The sequence below is a fragment of the Pezoporus flaviventris genome, unplaced genomic scaffold (genome assembly GCF_033815535.1).
Source record: "Pezoporus flaviventris isolate CSIRO_AGI_PZ_B2104156 unplaced genomic scaffold, CSIRO_AGI_Pfla_v1 ptg000015l, whole genome shotgun sequence".
Taxonomy (NCBI): domain Eukaryota; kingdom Metazoa; phylum Chordata; class Aves; order Psittaciformes; family Psittacidae; genus Pezoporus; species Pezoporus flaviventris.
In genome coordinates, this window is record NW_026892563.1 from 9,935,666 (window position 1) to 9,957,962 (window position 22,297).

General features: G+C 43.2%; 1 protein-coding gene across 1 annotated transcript in view; it reads left to right on the forward strand.

The window, feature by feature from the left end:
• TSPAN7 (tetraspanin 7) overlaps positions 1–22,297 on the forward strand; it is a 92,216-nt gene that overhangs the window by 56,110 nt on the left and 13,809 nt on the right. Inside the window, exons 2-3 of the mRNA XM_061453382.1 lie at positions 19,487–19,675; positions 21,864–21,938. Coding sequence (XP_061309366.1) covers positions 19,487–19,675; positions 21,864–21,938 — 264 coding nt within the window. The remainder of the gene's footprint in view (positions 1–19,486; positions 19,676–21,863; positions 21,939–22,297) is intronic.

A 22,297-nucleotide genomic window follows, 5' to 3' on the forward strand; every position in this document is an offset into this window, starting at 1 on the left:
CAGGGAAAGCCAGAAACACACTCTACTCCAGAGGAGATTTCATCAATACTGGAATACCCTATTTCCATGCGCCTACTGGAAGTACCTCATTTGCACAACCATTTTTCACACCTGCATTGCATTGGCTTCTGAGCAGTTGGTGCAGGTCTGTCATCTGTAATTCCCAATGACTCAGACCAGCATATGGCAGAGAGCCCTATTCATATGCTGAGGATATTACAAATGGAATCGTGTTCCTTCTGGTTTTGTGTGAAACGCCTTCATTTCCTCCAGTGTCCTCTGTGTGACAGTGTTGGCCAGTTTCATCACCAATAAACTTTCCTTAGGATATCCCTAATTTTTTGTGACACTTAAGTCAGCTCCAATGCTTCCAGAATTCCTCTAATAACTCCTATTGGCAAAGGTTATGGCAGCTTCCCCTTTGTTTCCATCTCCTTTATCATCAGACTGTTTCTGTACAGCTTTTTTTTATGTTTTCTGCATTGATGCTCTGTCAGCAGGTTTGCTGAAGGGAACTTAGATGGTTCCAGCAGTATGGTTGTATAAAAAGTGAGTCAGCTTTTCAGAAGGAGTTATTTGGGTTAATTTACAATAATTAAAGTTACTGTAACATCAGTAACTTCAGTGAGACATACTGCATGGCTTTATCCCACTTCCCACTTACCTCTGTGCCTTCATTTGATAGAGCAAGTGAGGCAAGATAGGAAAAAAAAAAAAAAAGTTAAAAAAGGACATCTGTTAAATTAATAAACCATTTTTTTTCCTCATTTAGCAGCAGTAGAGCAGGGAGTGCTGCTGAAGATGTGCACTACTGATCTTGATTTGAAAATTAATGCTGGTTTTAAGTTTTGAAAGCAACATTTTTGTAATGTTCTTGCATTTTAATGGGGCATTAGGAGTCAAGACAACACCTTGCTGATAGCTTGCTACCCAGTGCCAGCCATTTCCAAAGGAGGAGGCAATGGCTCACACCCAGTGGTGTGTCTGATCATAGATGCTTCAAGAATTTGGTTCTTTTCAGCAGGTGAGGCTTGGGTTTCCATATCTGTAGGCACTTGGATGGTGAAAACAATAATCAGCATTTTCGAATAGATTTTATTTCTTCTTACATTTCCTTTCTTAAACAGTGCAATTCCTGTAATGATGCAGCAGGGGCATATTGTGTTGAAGTTAAAATATCCATTTGAATGAGAAAATGTTTTCTTCAATGTATCTTCACTGTCTAAATGTGTTCGATGTGTAAATATCTGTAAATGTATTTCAGAAGCCATTTAAAGATCTGACTTTATCAGCAAATTTGATCCAAGTATGTTTTGCTTATTTTGTCAGTTTAGCAGGAAGGGGAATTTGGCTGTGTTTGAGTAGTCCCATTGGGGGAGAGGATAAAGTAAGGCCATTTTTTCATCGTAGTTTGAGCATTGCTTTGCTTTGAGGAATACTTTTAAGTATTCTTTATATGGTCTAAGAGAGTAAGTAACAGAGTGCAGTGGAAAAGAGCCATTCTGTTCTACTGTTCTGTACCCAGGAGATCATCAGTGCCGTTTGAATGACACTGCATGGAGGGAGGGGATCCAGAGGCACTAAAAGTTCTGGCAGCTTCCGCCTGTTTTTTGTTGGCTTCTCTTTGTGTTGGGCTGGCTTTTGGAAGAGAGCAAGCCTACTTCTGGGCTGCGAAGCCCAAGCGCCTGGCAGCCATGCCTAGAAGGGGATGTCCAAGCACCTATGAGGAGTATGAAACACATAGAGCAAAATAGCAGACAAAGCTGGAAAAGGATGAGCGAAAGATGGCAGATCCTCCTTAAAACAGTTTTGCTTATTTTTCACTGGTAGATGAAGATATGTACCAAAGCTGCTCCTGCTTGTCATCCTAGATAAAGAGTGAGCATCAGCTACAGCCACACAGGATGGCAAATTCAGGACCTACATCCTTGCCTGCAGCCAGTCACAGTACAGTGCTAGTGACAGCTGCTGGCAGGGTGTAGTAAGAGCTGGTGATGTAAAATAGGAGAGCTTGGTAAATACATGTAAGAGAGCAATCAACAAGGAATTTGTATGGCTCATGCTCAGCCTTTTAATGCCTTCTGTTTTCTCTCATTAGTAGGTGGCTTCCCAGATTGGAACCTTTAAAGATCATAGATGAGGCTTGAACAAGACTGACTGGCGACAATGCAAACATGAATTTCACAACAACCAGTCAAATGAAATAAAACAGAACTATGTGTGTAATGATGGCAGCATTAGCTTGCCTTACTGCTATTATGAATGCTAGTAAGATAAATATTGAATATCTGTAAATAAACTATTATTATGCTAGCATGAAACCTCCATTCAAACTGTAATTCTTTTTGAGGAAGAGGCGATGGTTTTCTTTAATCTTTTCACATGCGCTCTACACTGAACCATTTCCTTTAATTGCTGTTCTAAAATATATAACAGGGTTTTTTATGCCAACTTTTTATATTTATCTTTTTACTTTCCATTAATTGCAGTACTTCCATTCAAGCTTGAAAATTAAATTGCTTTCTCAACATATTTCTTCTCTGCTGTATGTAAACATGGGCTTTTTTTATTAGCCTTGTTTCCAGTGAAGCTGAAAGTGCACAAGCACTCAATGCATGGAGAGGCTTTTGCCAGTCTTAGTTACAGATGCTTTTAAGGAAACTCAGAGGAGCTGCCACACAGAACAAAGCTCATGTCTTTCTCATACTGCAGGGAATTTATCTCATGTTTGGGGAACTGAGGAGCAGCACCAAGAGCCAGTGGGGTGCCTGCTCACCTCTGCCTTTCCAGTGGCTGCTCTGAGCAGCACAGCAAGGCTTGGCAAGTCAGAGTCTGAAACTGTGTGTGCCAGCACTAGAGATCATGATAAAGTTCTGTCGTTTAAACAACCCATCTACTCCATTTATCTGCTTTGATTGCAGATTCAGTTAGTAAGCACGTTAATGGTATATCAAAACCTGATTAGAGCTGATGAGATAAGAACAAAGAAGTGTTAAAGTATTTAAAAATTAATCATCTTTCATGACAATAAGATATGCAAAGTCCCGTACAGTCTGTCCCGTCTGTCCCATCTGTCATATAAGACATCTCTGTAGTTGTTCCAAGAAAAGAAAACTGGAAGGAGAAAGGGGCAAGTGAGCCACGTGTATTATATGTAGAAATCTGTTTGATTAAATAAATAAGAAGAATCCATACCTTCTGCAAATCTCACACTGCATCTCAAATAGTAGGAGCTATTTTGGATATTTGTATCAGAAGCTTTTAGGTATTTTACTGCTTTCAACAAAGGCATTTTACAGGCCAGATGGAGGTATGTCAGTTGGTGCGTGGTCTGCAGATGGACTCTGCAGTGATTGCCTCCTGAGGTTCTTCTGAAGGGCCTCACTTCAGCTTAGCCACCGGTCACAAGGGCGCTAGTCCCTGAGCTCCCATAGGAGCTGTGGTGAAGCTTCAGGGTGGAATGAGGGAATCCTGCACGTGCCTTACGACTTCTGGATCCACACCAGAACGTAGGATGAGTTTAAGTGGTGGGAGACCTATGGTTAAAAAGCTTTCCTGTTGGCCTGACTATCCTTGTCCTGTTGGAGAATAGAGTTGCAGCTTAGTTTGTGTCTCAAAGGACCGTTAAAGTACCAGCAGCATAGTCACATGTGTGTTATCAGCAATCGGTGTCACTTGGTATTACGATTATCTGGTATTTTCTACAATCTTTTGAAAAATAAAAATTTAAAAAAAAAAAAGAAAAAAGAACACCACAGAACTTCACAACTTCAAACATCTGGGTTTAAATTTTTAAAGTTTTGTTCCTGCCCTTGCTGACTTCTTTTGGTTTTGTTTCAGCTGGAATTTAGCAGTTTGAGTGCAAGGCTAGATAAAACCACGTTTTTTACATGAAAACGCATACAGTCATACACACACTCCATAAGTGTCAGTATTTTCATCAAGCAACTCTAAAGTGTAGCAAAAAGCAACTTACATGTGAGGAGATATGCTTCCATTTTCAGACACGTATGCAAGTGCAATACCCACAAACAGGCACTCCTGTATCACGACCATTGAAACAACAGTATGTATGTATGTGTAGAAGTATAGACCACAATTCAGTTGTTTCTTCTAATGTAACCCAGGGACATTTGATGAAGGGTTACAGGTCATAAACTATTTTGAAATAATATTTATAAGCTCTGGTGTGTCGGATGTGAGTGGTGATAGTATTGAGTTTTGATTCTTGAAAATATATTTATCTTTTTAAGATGGTGTACTACAAAGCCAGCTCACTGATGCCTTGTGCTAAATGGTAGGAGCATGGTAGGGAATTGTAGCCTCTCTTCTGCTGACCATCAAAGCTGCCCTGTGGTCACTTGCTCCTTTCTACCAGTCTGGCTTGCGGAGCGGTCATCTTTTTTTACGCTGAGGGTAAGCATACTCTGATCATATAGCTTCACACACACAGTGGGGCATCACCTCCTTGAACATCCAACTTGCTTGTGGATAAAGATGTTGTATCCCTGTTAAAGCTGCAAAGAAGGGAGTCTGTGGTCACTGTAGCTGGCAGTTGGCCTCACACAGAGGGCCCCTGACATCCACATGGTTGTTTCAGGGGTGATTTATCTGTAGGCAGGTGCTGATTCTAAGGATTGTACATTCTAAAAAAGCACACTTAACACGTTTCCAAAACCTTGTAGAAGTTGTGAGCTGGCTGCACATGGTGCCTGTCTGCTGTGTGGGCCCTGGAGGAACTGACAAATCTGAATTTCATCTGCCTCCTTCCTCCTCCTTTTAGCTGTTAGGAAGATAAGACTTGAGAGAACAGCCTTGGTTATTAAATCCATCTCCCAGCAATGTAGGAGAGTGAACAGAGCATCTGCACACCATGGTCCATGGGAATGCCTTCCTGTTGGGATTTAGGGCAGAAATTTCCTTTCTCTCTCTAAAAAAGCATGTGAGTGTTTAAAGTGACTTCTGGCTTTGACTTTGGCTTCTTTAGTAGGAGAAGCACATGAAGAAACAGAGCCATACAGTAATAAGAACCAGAGCAGTATGAAAAACTGTGGTGTAGACACAGAGCCAGAGTGTTGGACCTTGAGTGGCACAAAACTGTGTTATTTCAGGCTGGAACAAACTATACTTTTGCTCTCCTTAGCCTTGTTTTGTTACCTTTTTTTGCTTCCTTGGCTGTGTTGCTACCTGTATTTGTGAGGAGGGGCAGTAGCCAAGGTGTGGGTGAGAGGAAATACAGATGGTTATAGAGAACATCATTGGTTTTGAAGGACTGACTTGGGTATGCTGAAACAAGAACACTTGCTTCCTCATGATGGCCCATGTGAGCTGTACAGCAGCATAGTGAGTATCCGCCATATGTTCACTGGTTGCCGAAGGCAGGCCTGTATATACAGGAGAAGTTCACTGCAACACAGTGCCTGGAAGATCTGGAGAGGAATACGTGGCTCATGCAAAAGGAGAAAAGGAAAGAACCAAAAATCTCAATTATGAAAGAAGCAGCAGTCACACAGTAGAAATAGCAGCTCTCAGCTCATTCCGAGTATCATTAGGAGAATGTAAATAACCAGTGATTTTCCATAAAATGGGCTCAGTACATTAGGGGTTTGGTTGCTGTGATAAAATCCTTTTTAAACTTTAAACAAAGCACTTATCAGATCATTACATGTGCTCCCAAGATGATTTTTTTGCATGGACTGAACTGAAATGAATGCTGCAGCTGATGGCCTTCTTGTCAGCCGTGGCCTGGCATTGCAGCGGTGGAGGCTGCAGCCTCCCCAGCCCCCTGCTTCCCCTTCACAGGTTCCAGCCAGGTAGCGATTGGACCCCCTCCTGATGGTGAAGGGATGAAAGCTGCCCAGCTGTCACCTGTTGCAGGCAGTGGTTGTGCTGCCAGCTTCACCTCCTTCCCTCCAATCTCCCTCTTCCAAGAGGAGGAAGCTGCTCTCAACCTCTTTACTCTCATTTCCACCCCAAACATATTTGTGGCCAGCAAGTGCACACTTGGTTGCCAGTGCAATTGTCCTGTGGCTTAAGTAGCTCTCTCTTGCCCTTGCTGTGTAATCTCCTTACAGGCAGGTTCATATCCCCTTACCCACCTTTATCCACTTCATGCAAGTCTTTGAAAGCCACGCGTCTCACCTCCTGCTAGACAGGCTCTCCATTGCTTTGTTATCCTGGGAGTCTGTCTTTGAACCTGTTGCAGTATCACCTCACCTTTCCTGAACGGGGATAACCAGATTTACACCCGTGGCAGATTGCATTACAGCACTGCAGATGGATCTCGCAGGTGCCTTGTGCAGTGGCAGCCCATGTGTAGCCTCTTCTGAAAGTAATTTGCCTTTGGAGATACATCACTAGGTTGCCCGTGCCTTTTTCTCTGTGTATGTGCCATGAGTGATTCCTCATAGACACTGCGGTCAGCTAGGATTCAGAAATGCTTTTCCTCCACTATTATTTACAACTTTAGGAGCTTGAAACTTCTGGCATTAGTCCCAGCAGCACGACCTTGTATTTGGTACTATTGAATTTCATTGCAGATCTGTTATTGCACATTTCAAAGCTGTATTCTGCTATTTCTGAAGGTTATTTGGTGCATAGACACTTGAATACAAAGTGGTTCTGAGATTGTTTTACACCACTGGTATTATGTGCAGTGACTAATGAGTTTGTAAATAATTTTTTCATTGTTTTCGAGTTTTCTTACTGCTAAATCTTAACTTTGTACTACCAGCAGATAAACAAACTGATAGCTCTGCTTTTCCTCCAATTCCCACAGCCAGCAAAATGAGAAATCGCTCTGGGTCTTGTGCTGCTGTGGATTGAATTACTGCATCTCATTATGTTCAGAAGGAAGCTATGTAAGATCAGCAAAGTCATAATTACAGAAACATAATAGCCATGTGGACAGGGGCATAATGACGCCTAGTTAAGGGTGGGATTGCGCTCATACAGCTCCGCATCTGCCCAAGAGTTTGTGTGTGCCCAACAGGCCTGGTTGCTACCTTTGCCCTCTGGGCACACTGCTGGTGATGGTGCAGTGGAAGATCCTTTTTGTATGTGCTGACTGTGTGTGTCTGTTGGATGTGAAAATTCCCTGGAGGAGCTTCCTCTCCTAAACTGCATTGCGGCAACTGCCCTTTAGAGTTGTTCTGACAACTTTTATGGTGTCTGCTGTCATCCAACACTTGTGCTACTGCAAAAAAAAAGTATTTTTTTTTCTGTACATGTGGCTCAGGATGCACACACTGTACTTTTTTCCTCTCCAGAGATGGATGAATTGCACCACATGGTCCCTGTGTGCTCACTGCATGCTGTTTTGTGTTTTATTCCTGTTGAGAGATGAAGTTCTGATGATACACTTGGGTTTAAGGTGGTGTAGTACAATGCTGTAGTGTGTTGCTACATGTCTGAAGACTGTTACACATGGAGGTAGGAATTCCTGCACTGACTGAGCTGCTGACACTACCAAAACACCTTTGTCAGAGACTCACTCAAAACTGGTTTCTACCCTGGTCAATTCTAAGGTACAAATGCACTGAACTCTGGATTATTCTTGTGCCAGCATGTGCTTTGAATGTAGTGTTAGTCTGATGGCCGTGGATAGCACTAGAGGATGTTTTTCAGGGTGTTTCATTTTCTTCCTTTACTTTCTTCACACAGATATTATAGAAGTTTAGGTTTTGCATGGATTTATTAGGAGGCAAGCAATCAAGAAGAGCATGTAAGAGACAATAAAGGATTTAAATAGGGGATACTCCTGTTTCAAAACATCTAATCTTGATTATCTTGCATTTTTGATTTTTTGAAGTCTTATATCTCAGTAAAATTGGAGAACTGTTTTAAAATTTGAGGCCAAACTATATTATACCATGTAAACAACATTTGTGTCATCTTTGTGTATTGCTACTTCATGGATTTGCAAGTGTGAGAATGAGGGACAGCTGCTGCATTTAAGCTTCCAAAAACTTTCATGTCCCACAGGTAAATATTCTCTGGCTATATCAGTTTGCTGATGATCAGTTAGTTCCTTCTATTCTGCTATATATAGTTATAGAACTGTATATAGTAGACAGTTCCTTCTATTCTGGTGTATATATAGTACTATATATAGTAGCTATATATAGTAGACTTTCAAAACAACCACTATTTCTCTGGTTAGGAGTGTGCTTTCTCATTGATATTGAACTGAATGTACACATGTTTAAAGTTATTCTTGTTGAAGACTTGGCAATTTTCGGTACTATGTTAGTCATTCCAAGATAGATTTTGACATTTTTAAAAGCATGGAAATTCAGTGAGGAAGGAAAGACATCCCTAAAAGAGAGACATCTGGAATAAAATAAGCTTAGCCTGCATTAAGTATTTTTTAAACAAGCAAGTACACAGAAAAAAAGACCACATGGTGGCCACAGATTACAGATGTGAAAAGAGACTCATGACTTTGACAAGGACCTGCTGGTTTGTTTAACCAAGCAAAAGTGAAGGTTTTAATCATCTGAAGGGATAGAGATTGGTCTGTATCCACCTTGACAAGCTGTTGACTTGTGATGCTGCACCACCAGTGCCATCCCATGTGCTCACAAGCAGGGCAGGGCAAGGCCCCATCAGCTCCTAGTCAGAACTTTTGTCATGTACAGGAACACCATCTCTGCTTTCCCATTCATTAGCCTTTTGCTGAAATTCAATTGCAATGTAGTAAACACTCCTTGAACACTGTGAGTTTGGTTGTCATAGAATCATAGAATAGTTTAGGTTAGAAGCGACCTTCAGAGCTCATCTAGAACAACTCCCCTGCCATGAGCAGGGACATCTTGAACTGGATGGATAAGCCATATCCAGACTTTGGGTAACAAAGGTATACCTTCGGCCAAATATCAGACAGACTAGGCCTTCTTCAGGACAAATACATGGTACAGGAAAAAAAGATATTCTGAATAAGAATTGAGGAAAGAGAAGCTAAGCTGCAGATGAGATTTCAGCCATGCAGGTGCAGCATTTGTAGAGCACTTTGGAGGTGTGTTGACCAGATGCCTGCTGCAAAGATGCTGCCTCACTGCTGCATCAGGTCTGTGTGGTTAGCCTCTGTTGTCATCATGTGCCTCTTGGAAGGGGATGGAGACAGGGAATGTGAAATACCCATTGGTGCAATATCAAGCTTGAGCAGTGTTCTCAATCCTGGCTTTGTGCCTTAGACACCTGAGGTTCCTGCTCCATGCCACAGCTCTACAGAGCTCTGGCTGCCGAGCAGGTCAAAGTTGAAGTGGTCCAACCGCTCTCTGTAAACAGCCCATGCCTCTGCAAGCTCTGTCAAAAGTAGACTTGCCCCCAACCCTAGTTTTTGTTCTGGTGGCCAGGGACCACTGTACAATTTCTTCACAAGTGACCTCAACTGACATACATAGGAGCCATGGCACATGCAGATAATCCGTACTGGGGAAGTGTGAATGGCCGTAGGGCTCTAAGACATGCTCCACAAGGTAACAATGGATGCTGAAGGCACCTCTTTTCTCTAATTACATACCTTAGCTTGCAGAGTGGGATGCCGCTTTTGATGTCTCCAAACTGTAAATTCTTTTTCCTTAGACATTCAGTCATGCATATTTAAAGCTACATTTCAAGAAATTAGGTCTGAAAATTCCCAGTAGAGATGCATTTTTACATTCTGGTTTTATCCAAAAATGACCACATTTCTGTCTGCAGCTGACTTGAAAGATACATCAATTAATAGAGCCGCTGGTGACTAAACTGTAAAACCAGAATATTTTCTCTCATTTAATGACATGTCTTACATAAAAATAAGCATAAGCCTCATGACAAAGAATTGAACTGTACTAAGATTTCCAGGTATTTTTCTGTAAGTGCAAGGTGTAATAAAGCCGAGTTTTCACCATAAGAATATAACCTTTTACTATTACCATTCATTATGTGTATGGTCTTCATGTGGACATCAGGCCCCAAACGTAATTATTCTTCCTGAATCTTCCTACAAGAGACATGTAGTTAATTACTCTCTTATAGGAAAAATCTATAAGAATAGGTATTTGCTACTGTATTAGCAAGAAATTATTAGTTTTGAGCCATACTACAAGGGTATTTTCAAGCCCTTGTGTTGTGTCCCCACACACACTGCAGTCTTTGTTAGTGCTTTTAGGACTTCTTGGGCCATATATAATTCTTCATCCTGCAGCAAACAAAATGACTATAATGTTTTCTTCCCTGCTGTTCATTAAATGATCACTGGCCTCTTCTGGTTTCAAGGAGAAGGTTGCAGTCACTTATCTGATTTTTAACCTGGTTTCCCTACAGAATCAGTTACACAGCCCTGCTTGTCATTTCTACCCTAGCCTGCATGGAAAGAGTTATTAAACCTTGCTGTATTAGTGCATGGATGGGTGGGGGTGCTGGGAAAAACCTGGGTTGTATATAAAATGTTTAGTTCCTATCATAGATCATTTAACTGTACTTTCTTGTAGTTGATATAGGCACTCTTAAGGCTAAATGTGCACATTGTTTTCTTCAGAGTTGGTGGTGAGTAGCCAGATTAGCTCCATGATAGCTTCATATTCACCTTAGCATCTATCTGTCAGTATTTTACTTTCTTTCCATAGTTTTCTTCTGCCAACCCTACAGTTTGACCTCTGAAGACATTGATCTGGTGGCAGATTGCTCAGAACAACTGTTCATGTACTTGTAATAGTGTCCCAGAAAGGAAAAGCAATGAACTTTCAAAATAGTTCTGAAAAGAAAATAGGATAATAGTCCACTCAGAAGTAGCTATGCAAGAGCAGGTTGTTAAGCTTGACATCAGTGTGTCTAATCAAAATCTCCTCCACTGTGTTTCAGGGCAAATCTGATGGCTGTCCCCTAACACTGGTGTAGTAGATACTCAGCTCTGACCTGGCGGTGACATGAGAGCAGAGGCAGCATCCCCATTGCGTAGCACATTGCATGTGCTGGTATCCCTGATGACAGTTCCTGCAGGGAGAGCATAGGCCAGTAGTTTTAATACATAGGAATTGCAGTTTCAGATGGAAACAGCAAGCTAGGGTGGATAATCAATCTTGTGACAGCAGCTAGTACTAGATGGATGCTGAGCAGCAGGGATCATAACTCAAATAGATTGCTGGGATGAAGGGATGCAGCAAGGCCAGTGAACATCCTGCACATGCAACAGGAAAAGGCAACCCTGAGCCCAAAGGGTTGCAGCCTACCCAGGTGAGACAGGCAATGATCATAGAGAGGAATGTAATCTAACAAATTAATCATACAGATTTTTTTTCTTTAAATTCTTCTAGCTGGATTTTCTTAGGAAGAAATTATTTAGATGGGAAGCTGTGGCCAGAAAAGAGAGGAAGAGGAAGGGAGGGGCTGAATTAGCATAGCAGGGAGACAATTGTCATGTCAGGTACTAGGGGATGTATTAAGAAATGGTGAAGCCAGGGACTGCAAAGTGCTAGAGCAGTTATGTATCAGAGTGGCCATTGAAGGTGTCTTCTCCTAACACAGTGACCTTTACAGACTGTGTTTCCATTGGCAAATGGTGCAGAAATGGCTATTAGTTGGCTTGCAATTTTTTCTTGAGTAGAGTCTTCACTGACTAGAGTGGATTTAAAAAATAGGGAAGTTTTACCAGAAACATCAGAATTTCTTTTTCAAGCATCTTCATTTTTAATGGAAATGCTGGCAGCACTGTTGGTGACTGCACCTTTGGTGATAGTTTTATGTTCGACTTCTTTCTGTCAATGGCCTTAGTTTTTTCCAAAAGGGAGATAAGGACACGAAAGAGTTGCTGTCTTCCGAAGGTACAGCTCATGGCATCTTCATTTCTCATTAGCTCCAGCAGAGGTCGATCCTGTGCAGAAGGTAACCCAAGCTGGTTTTGAAGTTGTAGTCAGGATCGCTAGATGTGAGCACAGAGAATTCAGCTACCTTGCTGGCTTACATGCATCTCCTTGTTGCATTATATCTTTTCTTATTGCTTTTCTCCTGCCTGTGAAGAACTGGCATGGAAACTCAAAGGAGGATTTATGTTTGATTCAGTCGCCTGCCTGCCTGATGAGAGCCCAGTGGCTGAGGCAGGAGAAGATTCAAAGCCAGCCACTCCCTTTGCTTGGCAGGCTGTAAAGCAAGAACATTTTGAATGTGATCCCTTGCCTATTTTGGGAAAGTTATAAAATTTTCAGAGGTAGGTCAGTTATTTTTAAGCCGCTCTGGACATGCTTTTAACGTAGGAGTCATTCTGGATGCTGTCAAGGTCGACCGTTTTCTTAGTGAGAAAGTTTACCTCCATTTGGAAATGTGTGGTAGATCTACTTAGCTGTGTGCCTTAGTCCTCTCTCATTTCCTCACAGCCTGTTAAACCTATCACTAGACCTGTCAGCTTCAGCCAAGATAGATTGCATTAGTTCTTGTCTGCCCTGCCCTGGCTTCATCCATTTTATGTACAGACTCTTTCTCTAGCTGTTTGAAGAGAAGATTGCAGTAGAGGTGTGCAGAAACAGTGTGCCTTCACCAAAATGCAGAGAGGCTGGCGTTTGAAAAAGGAAGTATTGAAACTGAAAAGCTGAAAATACCAGCAACATGGGCATTTGCTTTGCATCTGACTCTTTGCTGCCACTTCGGATCAATTTTTAAGTTGCACACATTTTACACTCATTTAGCAAGGTTGCAAATACGAAATGGAATAGAAAAGTGACTACTAAAATGAGATCCTGATTAATGAATCTGCCCTCCTGCATCTCAGTACTGTGAATAAAGAACCAGTCCAGGGAAATGCTGAGCTCTTCCCACTGCATTTGGAAGCAGTAGGGATTGCTCTGTGCTCTGTATCAATCAGGACTGGGTTCCAAGTTTTATTTTGTCATAGCTTAGGGATCAAAACAGCGGACATCTGTAATGAAGAGGAGGACTTGAATTATGTAGACATATAAACTAGCAATTACTGCTGCGCATTTATCTTCACCTCTGTAACTGATAAACTTCTAAGTGTTCCATATGGAAGCCCTGTGTATATATGAGTTCCTCTGCATATGAGCCTCTTGAATCTTGAATATAGAAGCTTTCATGTCTCCTCTCTCAGTTTAGGGCAGCAGCAACCTTTTTACCATGCTGTCAGTGCCCTGTGAGATGTGGGGTGTGGAGAAAACAGACTCAATTAGGATGTTGTATGCATTCAGTTTAAAGGAGTACATAGTGATTTTCTGCCTAATTCAAACAGTATTAAAGAGAGTGCACTTTCAAAGTTATTCTTTGAATCCTCTTCTCTTATTTATGTATTTTGCTGCTGTTACCCAGAAGGAGGGGCTGTTCATCATTTAATCTTTGTCATGGCACTATTAAAAGAAGTAATTCTTAGACATTTTTCCATTGCTCTTTATTTCAAAACTGCCTGTGTTTAGCATTAGTTCTGATTTCAGCAATGCCCAATATTATCAGAGTATCACTCTCCCTGCCTCCTATAAAGCTGCAGCACATACCCTTGTATTAACACTGTTGGCCATATCTTTGTCTGTGTGTCTCTTAAAAGCATATGGTTTATTGGACAAGTGAAGTTAGACCTATCATTCAGTTCAGTCGTATTTCTGCCTGCCTGCAGCATGTTAACTTCTTCACCACATCCGATCAGCTCCAGAATAGGGGGCAATACTGGAGATAGGTAAGATCGGAAACATCTGTACTGCTGCTGAAGGAGGGCAAAAGAGGCAGAAAGCCTGTCTTTGACCAAAATCAGTGATTGGTAATGTGATACTATGCTTGAGGAGAGGTAGGAACAAGGCATGGAGAGATGCTTTGTTGGGCCATGCACAGCCTTGCTGTCCTACTGACAAGCCCCAGTTCCTTCAGTTGTGAGAGTAAATGGGTGATTGGGGTGAGATGACCCTGGCTAGGCACCATGTACTCACCAAAAGCTGCTCTATCACTGCCTTCCTTAACTGGACAGGAGAGAGAAAATATAACAAAAGGCTTGTGGGTCAAGGTAATGTCAGGAAGAAGTCACTCAGCAATTACCATCAAGGACAAAACAGTCTAACTTTTGGAAATTAATTTATTATCCACCAAATCAGAGTTTGATGCACAGTGATACACAGAGTAGATGTGAGATACACAGAGATGTTAGCTGGGAAGAAGCAGGGGACCATAACAGTGCTTGGGAGGCCATTGAGGTTTGGGCACGATGCACATGGCCAGGGCAAGGGGTAGAGCTGGTTGCGAGGGGGATGGGGTCCTAGATATATATTTTTTGATGTCCAAATGTGCCAATTCATCCAGATTAAAGCACTGCATGGGAACATGTTGATGGAGTTTTTCTTAGAGAATCACCAGATGGCATACCTGCTTTTTTTCCTGCCATCTCATCGGTCCAGGGTTTCTGGGGTGTGTTTGCTGAGCCCGAGTTCAGACGCAGTGAAATGTGAGACCAGCTAGCACTGTGGAGTCTTTACAATCCTTGCCCTGCTTGGATATCTGCTATGTTGTTTTGGTTTTTTAACCTTTAAAAAGTTTGACCTGAATGAAGGGCAGACCTAATAATGTTTTATTGAATGCTGTATCTTGGGTTTCCTGATTGAGGAAACATGATATGAGGGGCTTCCAGCTCAGAGAATGTTTGTAAGGAAGACATGATCTACCTTTGATGAAATCCAGGATGAAATAGCTTTCTAATAATGTTGAAAGCTGGAGAAAGAGCACAGAAAAAAGAAATGGAAACTGCAGGTGGGTTGGTTGGGTTTTTTTACTTTTCTTGTCCCCAAAAGAAACTGATTCAAGAGTGATGGTCTTGAAAGGTCAGTGCAGTGACAGTGTGTCAAAGGGTGTCTTACTTTGCTCATCTTCCCTCACTTTGGCGTGTCTCAGCCCATGGGCCTGGAGCAGGCACCAGTAACTTGCAAACCTTTGCTCTGCTGAGACTGACTGACTTTTCACACCCAGGGGCAAGCAGAAGATGTCTGTGCTCCCCAGTCTGGTGCATGCTGTGCTGGCAGGGGACAGGAGTAGCCTGGGGGTCTCAGCCTGTGTCCCCCATGTTGGGAAGGGTTGCCCTGGTGTTGGAGCAGCATTTCAGCAATGCTGGCAGTCACCAAAGCAAAGCAAGAACTGCTTTGGTGGTGGCTGGGGTGTGGGGATGGGGAGTGTTTCAGGCAGGGCATGAGACTTTCATGACCAGGATGTTTCCTTGATGGATGGACCCCAAGGCCAGGGACTGTCCCATCAGCAGCCATATGCAAGGCTGAAAGAGGTGAAATGAAGTGTTTTGGCCCAGAAACATGTGCAGAAAGGGAGCATTCATCACAACAGTGTGAGAGGCAGGACAGTCTGCAAGCATTGAAAACAGCTAACAGCCACAATAAATCACTTGCAAGCCTGTTCATGGACACAAACCCCATCTGAGTTTCTGGGGTTCGTATGGCAGTAGGAATTGGCCCTAAGCATGGATAAACCAGGACTGCCCTGGATGCTGTCATGCATCTTTCTCTAATGGTGTTATCTGTTTCAGAATGGATGCATGCTTTGACTGTTTTGTACAGGTGTGGGCTGTTACTACTTAAACCAAGGTTTGTATAAAGTCCAAGGAAAACTTCAGAGCCCTTTTCTGAATCAAAGTATTGGATATGTTTGTGACAGGCCTTAAAACCTGATAGTTTGGGTTTTTTTACTCTTTAGCTTTCCCTTAACCACACTAGAGGACAGGACAGCACAAAAAGCTGGATAACCTCATCGTGATAATCACAGCTTCTGTTTTTCCCTCCATTCTGTGAGTTTTACATCTGTGAGCACTGAGAGTGTGTTTCACCTGCCTGGCTCTAACTGTGTGCAGTATAAGTGGCTCTGTCTTCGGCTCCCCCATCATCTGTGGGATCCAAGGCTGTGATCAAGGCAGTGGTCAGAGGTCTTGCCTGCTTTAAGAGGGCAAGATCTCCCATGTCAGGGGTCCCAGCAATGACAGCAAGTGAAAGAAGCAGAGACAGACCCTTCACTAGCCTCTGGACAAAGGGATGGTGTGGTACAGGGCAGCTGGTAAATACTGGAGAAGGCTGAGCTGTCAGGGCAGCCCTTCCCTGTGCATCCTTCCTTCTGTCAGCTGCCTTTCTGCGTATCAGACTCTGAGCCTGAAATCATTAAAAACACAGCAACCCACAAAGTCAGAGGTGCTTGAGGGAGTGGGCAAAAGCCAGGGTTGGCTTCAGCTCATTGTGGTTGTTGCGGCTGGTGTTGCATAAAATGGAGCCGAGGCTCAGAGAGGCGGTCCTGATGCACCAGCCCCTCAGGAGCTGTGGGGAGAAGAGGGTCCCAGCCCTTCAAAGAGCAGCTACTGTTGGTTCCCCCACAGTTCCTTACATTTGGGCATGATCTCTTCTGCAGTCACTTTTCAGAAGCAAACCTTGTCTTTTTTTTTCCTTTGCTAATGCTTGTTTTTCTGTACCACTCCAGATGTCTCATATGGGGCATCATAGGCTCTGTGGTTGCAAGTTCTTTTCTCCTGGGTCTGCTGAGGATCTTGAGTGAGGCTGTGACTCCCTTTCAGCACAGGCTGTAGTTGTCATACCATTTCCAAGACAAGTCTTCATTTCTGGAGGGGCCACAAGAAGAGCAGACTTTGCTGTAGAAGTCTGCCAATAGAATGGGACTGCTCTCTTGCTCCATGGGTGCTGACTGTTGCAGATAAATAAAGCTGCTCTGAAAGGTGAATCTTGGCTCAGAGGGGCTTTAAAAGTCAAAGGGCTTGTGGTCACTCTCCTCTGACTGCCAGGATTATTTTGTATGTGTCCAGGAGGAGATGTATTGATCATTTCCATCTATCTATCTGCCAGTGTTTATCTTGATGGTTTCCTTATGGAAAATAAGGAAATCCTCATGGTCTGAATGGAAACATTATAGTGGAAAGGCAGCAGGGATGACTGGGGAGAGACTGTGGATTGCAGGAAGTGCCCTGGATTTCCTTAGACCTTTCAGATGCAGATGGACCCACATCACCTAGCTCTTGCACCTATTGGGCCTGACCCACAGGTCATGCTGGACACAGAATTAGGCTGGAGTGATGGTTTTAGGAATTGCTTGATTAATCAGAGATCCATACAGAGCTCATTTCCACAGCCTGTTGGGGCAAGAGATAGAGTAGAAGATGCGTGTAGTGATGGTGAGTGGCAGGAGCAGTACGTGTTCCTGCTGCCTTGTTTTTAGGCCAGCACTATCTCGGTCTGCTGTCTGCCCTTATCCCTCCTGCTTTTAAAGAAAACAAACCTAAACCCCAAACCAAACCAGGGACCAAACAAGATTGTTCCCTTGATTGCGTGAGGGAACAGAGAGAGAGGGAGAAAAAGCGTGTCTCAAAAATAAAGAATCGAGGTTTGCCCTTGGGTGGAGGTGGGCATTATTCATACCACAGCATGCTCTCTGCTAAATAAAGGTCATGGAAAGGTTTGCAGAGGAGTCTTCTGTTTTCTCCTCTTCACGAGCAGAATTCCAGCTGGCGCTGCTGCAACCTGAGGTGCATCTGCAGCGTGTCTTTGTGGGAACGTTCCATCCCCTCTGCACAGTGCCAAGCTTGCTGGGGGTTTAGACCTCCCAACTGAACTGAGGGATTTCCATAAATCCATGTTAAATCAGAGCTCTATTAAGAAGCAGAAGGGGAATAAACTGCCAAGAGGCTTTGTTCCTCTTTTTCAAAGTCTGTGTGCACCATAAATTGGATAGGGCCCCCTGAGATGGGAGGAAACTAAACTCTTAAAACACATAGTAAAGGGTTAGTAATTGTTTCAAACAGCTGACTAAAAATGCTTTTTATTGCCATGCTTGAGTTCTCTTTCAGATGTGAAGCTGCTTGTTCCCTTTGGCAGCGAAGGCTGCTTTTACGCCTCCCTGGGGACAGTGGTAAAACTTTCAGCAGCTCAGGCACAGAAACCAGCCCTTTGTCGAAGTGGAGGCGAGAAACCAGAAGTTGTTCTGTGGGTTTCCGAGTCCCCCACAGCTCACTTTCAGACTTTGCTGGTTAATGTGCGCCCTCTGAAAAAGCTTTTGTCAGGGAGAAGAAGGACAGAGGTGAAGATAGTGTTGTGTGGGGATGGGATCAGACTCAGCGGAGGTGTTTCATGCCTGTGGGTAGGTAAGCTGCTGCTGGTATTTTTCATGTTCAAGAGCAAGGAATCAGCACTTTTCACTCAGTTGCATTGTGAGATGGACATGAGCTGGATTTATTCCTATTGCCACCACAGGCAGGAGAGCAGAAATCTCTACAAATCCTGTCCCAGGGGTGTGACAGAAATGACGATGCCTGCCATGGGTGGTCAGGGGAGGAAGGGAAGGCTTAGGGATGGAGACAGAGGGATATGCTGGGTTTCCCAGGTAGTGCTACGCTCTGGTTTGCTTGGAGTGGGAGCCAGGTGGGGACATGTCTTCCCCATAGCTCTGGGAGGTATGGGAGAAGGAAGGGTGAGAAGGAAGGGAAGAAGGAAGGGAAGTGTTTTTGTCTACCTCGCCTCCTCTCCTCCTGTTTCTCTCTTTATTCTTTCTTTTTTATTGTTTCTTCTTTTCCCTGCATCTCTCTCACTGTATCTTTCTTCAGAGCATCTAGTTTGTACCCTCCCTCTTCCTGGTATTTTTCTTAGGTGTTTCTGATTACTCAGCACCTCTGCTGAATGCAGTAGGAAGGTTTGGGGGAATTCAGGAAGCATTTGCAGAGCTGGCACTCAGGGCTGGCCCTTCATGTCTCACCTTTGGTCACGCCATGGGAATGAGTTATGCGTGTACAGTCTTGAAGCAGGCATGTCAGCATCAGGTGATGATCAGCAGATGGTACAGGCATCACTCACTCCTATTGTGGCCACTGCTCGGTGCCAGTGTACAGTACGCCATGGCTTCCCTCATGTCCCTGCTGCTGTGGAAGCTTGTGTGTCCTATCTGCCTTGTGGCATGGCAGCCTCTGCTTGTGCATCATGGTGCTCCGAGGGCCCACTGGTGTCCTCCCACCCTGTACAGTCAGGGAGGTCACTTGTATAGCTTTGGGAAAGCTCACTTGCCAGAGCAATGCACTGCAAGGGATGCTGGTATTCCTGAAACTTTAGCATGAAGAAGGATGGGATGTCAAGCAGCAGGATTTTGTGGTTCAGGCAGTTTTTGTGGCAAAACCTGGGAGGTGTGAGGTGGCAGCAGTTATTGTTGGCTTTTGTTAAGAGTGATGGAGTTGGTCCCTTTTCTCAGTGTGCTGTAGGAACAGAGATCCTGTTCCTGCAGATGGTACACTGCATCCTCCTTTGGCAGTCGTCAGCTTTGCAGTGATTAGTCCTAGATGTGTCCTCCAGTGGCAGTCTTAATGCATCTTCAGTTGCTGGAAATTAATTTTCTCTGTCCCTCCCTCTGGAGTTAGTAAAAATCCTGAGGCTTCCTTCTGCCAACACAACAGCACTGATAAATCTCTTCAGGATCACTGCACACTGAATTTGAATGCCTTCCCTGTTAGCTCCTGACAGCTTTCTCCTCTTCCTTGCAGATCACAGGTGTTATCCTGCTCGCAGTTGGCGTTTGGGGCAAGCTCACCCTTGGCACATACATCTCTCTCATTGCTGAGAACTCCACCAATGCCCCCTATGTGCTCATTGGAACGGGTACCACCATCATTGTCTTTGGGCTTTTCGGCTGCTTTGCCACTTGTCGTGGCAGCCCATGGATGCTGAAACTGGTAAGTATGCCAAAGTGCCTTAGGCAAGAGGGGAAGAGGTTTTGTTGATGTAGTGGGATTCCCCCCCACCCCCTGCCAAGCTTCAGCAGATGTTAACATGGGTTTTTAGGCACATAAGCTAGATTTTATTGATCTTAATGTTCAACATGTGTGTCATTTGGACAAAGAAGGGAAAAAAATCTTTGCCAAAACCAGTCGTTGATTGAGTATGAACGAATTTCGCTACCACAGGGTGTGCAGGCCCATGCGTTGCTGGGAGCAGGGCAAAATGCTGCTGATGAATTACTCTGTGAGTAATTCTACAATCAGCCTGGTTTTCTGTGAGCAAGATAGGTATATTTATAATCTTAAAAATGGCCAAAGCATCATAAATATGAAGTTCATTTAAAGTATATTTAAAGGGTTCATTTTAATACTCTAGTGTAAAATTACGGAAAAATAGTTGGTATCTTCTGAAAGCATACCAGCCTTTCTTTTTTTCCTAATATTCAGTAGAATAAAAGCCAACCTCATAAAACAAAGCTCTGTATGACATGTTTGTCCTCATCTCAAAAGCAGCATGAATGTTAGGTACACTAAGCACAGGTACAGCAGCTGTCTCTCGGACCAGTTTAACTTCTCTCTAAGTTTCTCTCTTCTGAGTTTTCCAGCCTACATTAAAAGGAAAAATAACTAGAGGTTAAACAAGCCTCTATGGTAAACTGTGTTTCTGAGAATATTCAGGAGCAAAAGCCTACACATGTAATGATTTGAAGAGTGGAAATAGTACTTGTGAAACACTGAGATAGTGGAAAAGGGCTGGACAGTACAATGCAGCTCCTGTTACAGTATTCTGGGACTGATTTTCTAAGAAGATGGAACCATTCTTCTCCAATTTGAACTGGATTTTTAGAAAAGGACATCTTAAATAGAGTTCATTTTTTCAACTGATGGCACAGCACGGGAGAGGTACAGCTGCAGATACATGTTGATGGCCAGTCAGCATGTACCTAACACTGTCGCAGGTACATCGCTGCTTTCTCTTGCTGTCAGGGCACTTGTAGAGGCTTGTCAGAGCTACTGCAGTCCAGATGGGAAAGGGATAAAGGTGAATGATTATATAAATCCATAGGAAATCAGGCTCTGGTAGTTGCTCTCTAAGTGACGTAACTTTTTTCAAGGTAGGACACTAACAGTGGCATGTGCTGTTTCAAGCACATGGTTTTATTTTCATTGTACGCATAAGAAATACTTATATATTTAAAATCTTTCTTTCTCTCCTGAACAGAATGCAGGCAGCAACTTGACAGCTGCCTTAATTTGAGGAAATTATTTTTCTACTTCTGCCTTCACTGTTGTTCTCCTTTCCCCAGTGACCTTCCATTAAAAAATATCCCTTTTCCCACTAAATCCTGCTGGGACTGAATTTCATTCAAAATGTTTCCTTTTAGACTGGCATTTAGCACATGGAGGAAAAAAGGTAATTTTCCTTCCAGAAGATTAAGCCCCAACTTCACATTTTGCCATTCTACCTTGCATTGTTTTCTTTACCTTCTTTATTTCTGCTTAGGTGTATTTTTAATAGTTTGTGAGTGTCTATACTGAAAGTACTTGTTTTCAAGGTTTATTTAGCTCTGAATCCAAATGCTGCTCCTGAAGCCAAACATGGGCCTTGGCTCAGCAAAGTATTTGAGGCATCTGTCTAGTATTATTGTGAGAATATTTCTGGAGAAGTCAGTGGTGCAGTTCATTTATTGGAGAAACTTCAGGAATTGGGCAGCAAATCCCAGTCTAGCAGTGAGACAGATAAACATGAAGCGAAACGCCTGGAGAAGCCTATTTACTTTAGCGGAGTGCCATGCAAACATGAAGGGTCAGCTCGTATTCCTTACTGCACCACCAAAACCTGAGTGACTTGGATCCATATCTGGCATGTGAGTGTGTTTTAATTTACCTGAGAACACTAGTAAATGTGGGAGCAGAAATGTCAGAAAAGCCAGCAATTAAACACTACATGTCATTTGTGAGTTGTATGAACACATATTCAGGCAATAACCTATGTATGGTCTCTAAAAGACCTTTGGTTTGTTAACATTTTTCATGGGTGTCTAGAGCAGAAATGTAAATTTTATGTGATAACTGAGCAGTACAACTGTGCTGAGACAAAAGCCTGTTGTGTTCTGACTTCTCCTGCCTCCTTCCTTTTCAGTATGCCATGTTCTTGTCCCTGGTGTTCCTGGCTGAGCTAGTGGCTGGCATTTCAGGGTTTGTGTTTCGCCATGAGGTAGGTGGAAATGTGCTGAGTTGACACATGGCAGTGTCTCCCTGGGCAGGAGCTGCTGAGAAGTTCTCTGAAGCGTGGAGAATGTGTAGGTCGCTGAGCTCGGCAGCTCCATACTCATCTCTAGGGATGCAGCTGTTGTGCAACAATAACATGTACAGCTCTTAAAAACTGATGCGATTCCAAATGAAGGGATTTAGCCAAAGCTCTTGGCCTCAGCTGCCTGATAATTTACTCTGGAACTATCGTTTTCTGTGTGTCCATCATGTAAGATCTTCTTTACTCCTTTACATATGCTGAGGGCTGCAAAATAGATTAAATACTTTCTTATACAGCTTCTTCAGCCAGGCAAGTACTTGTTT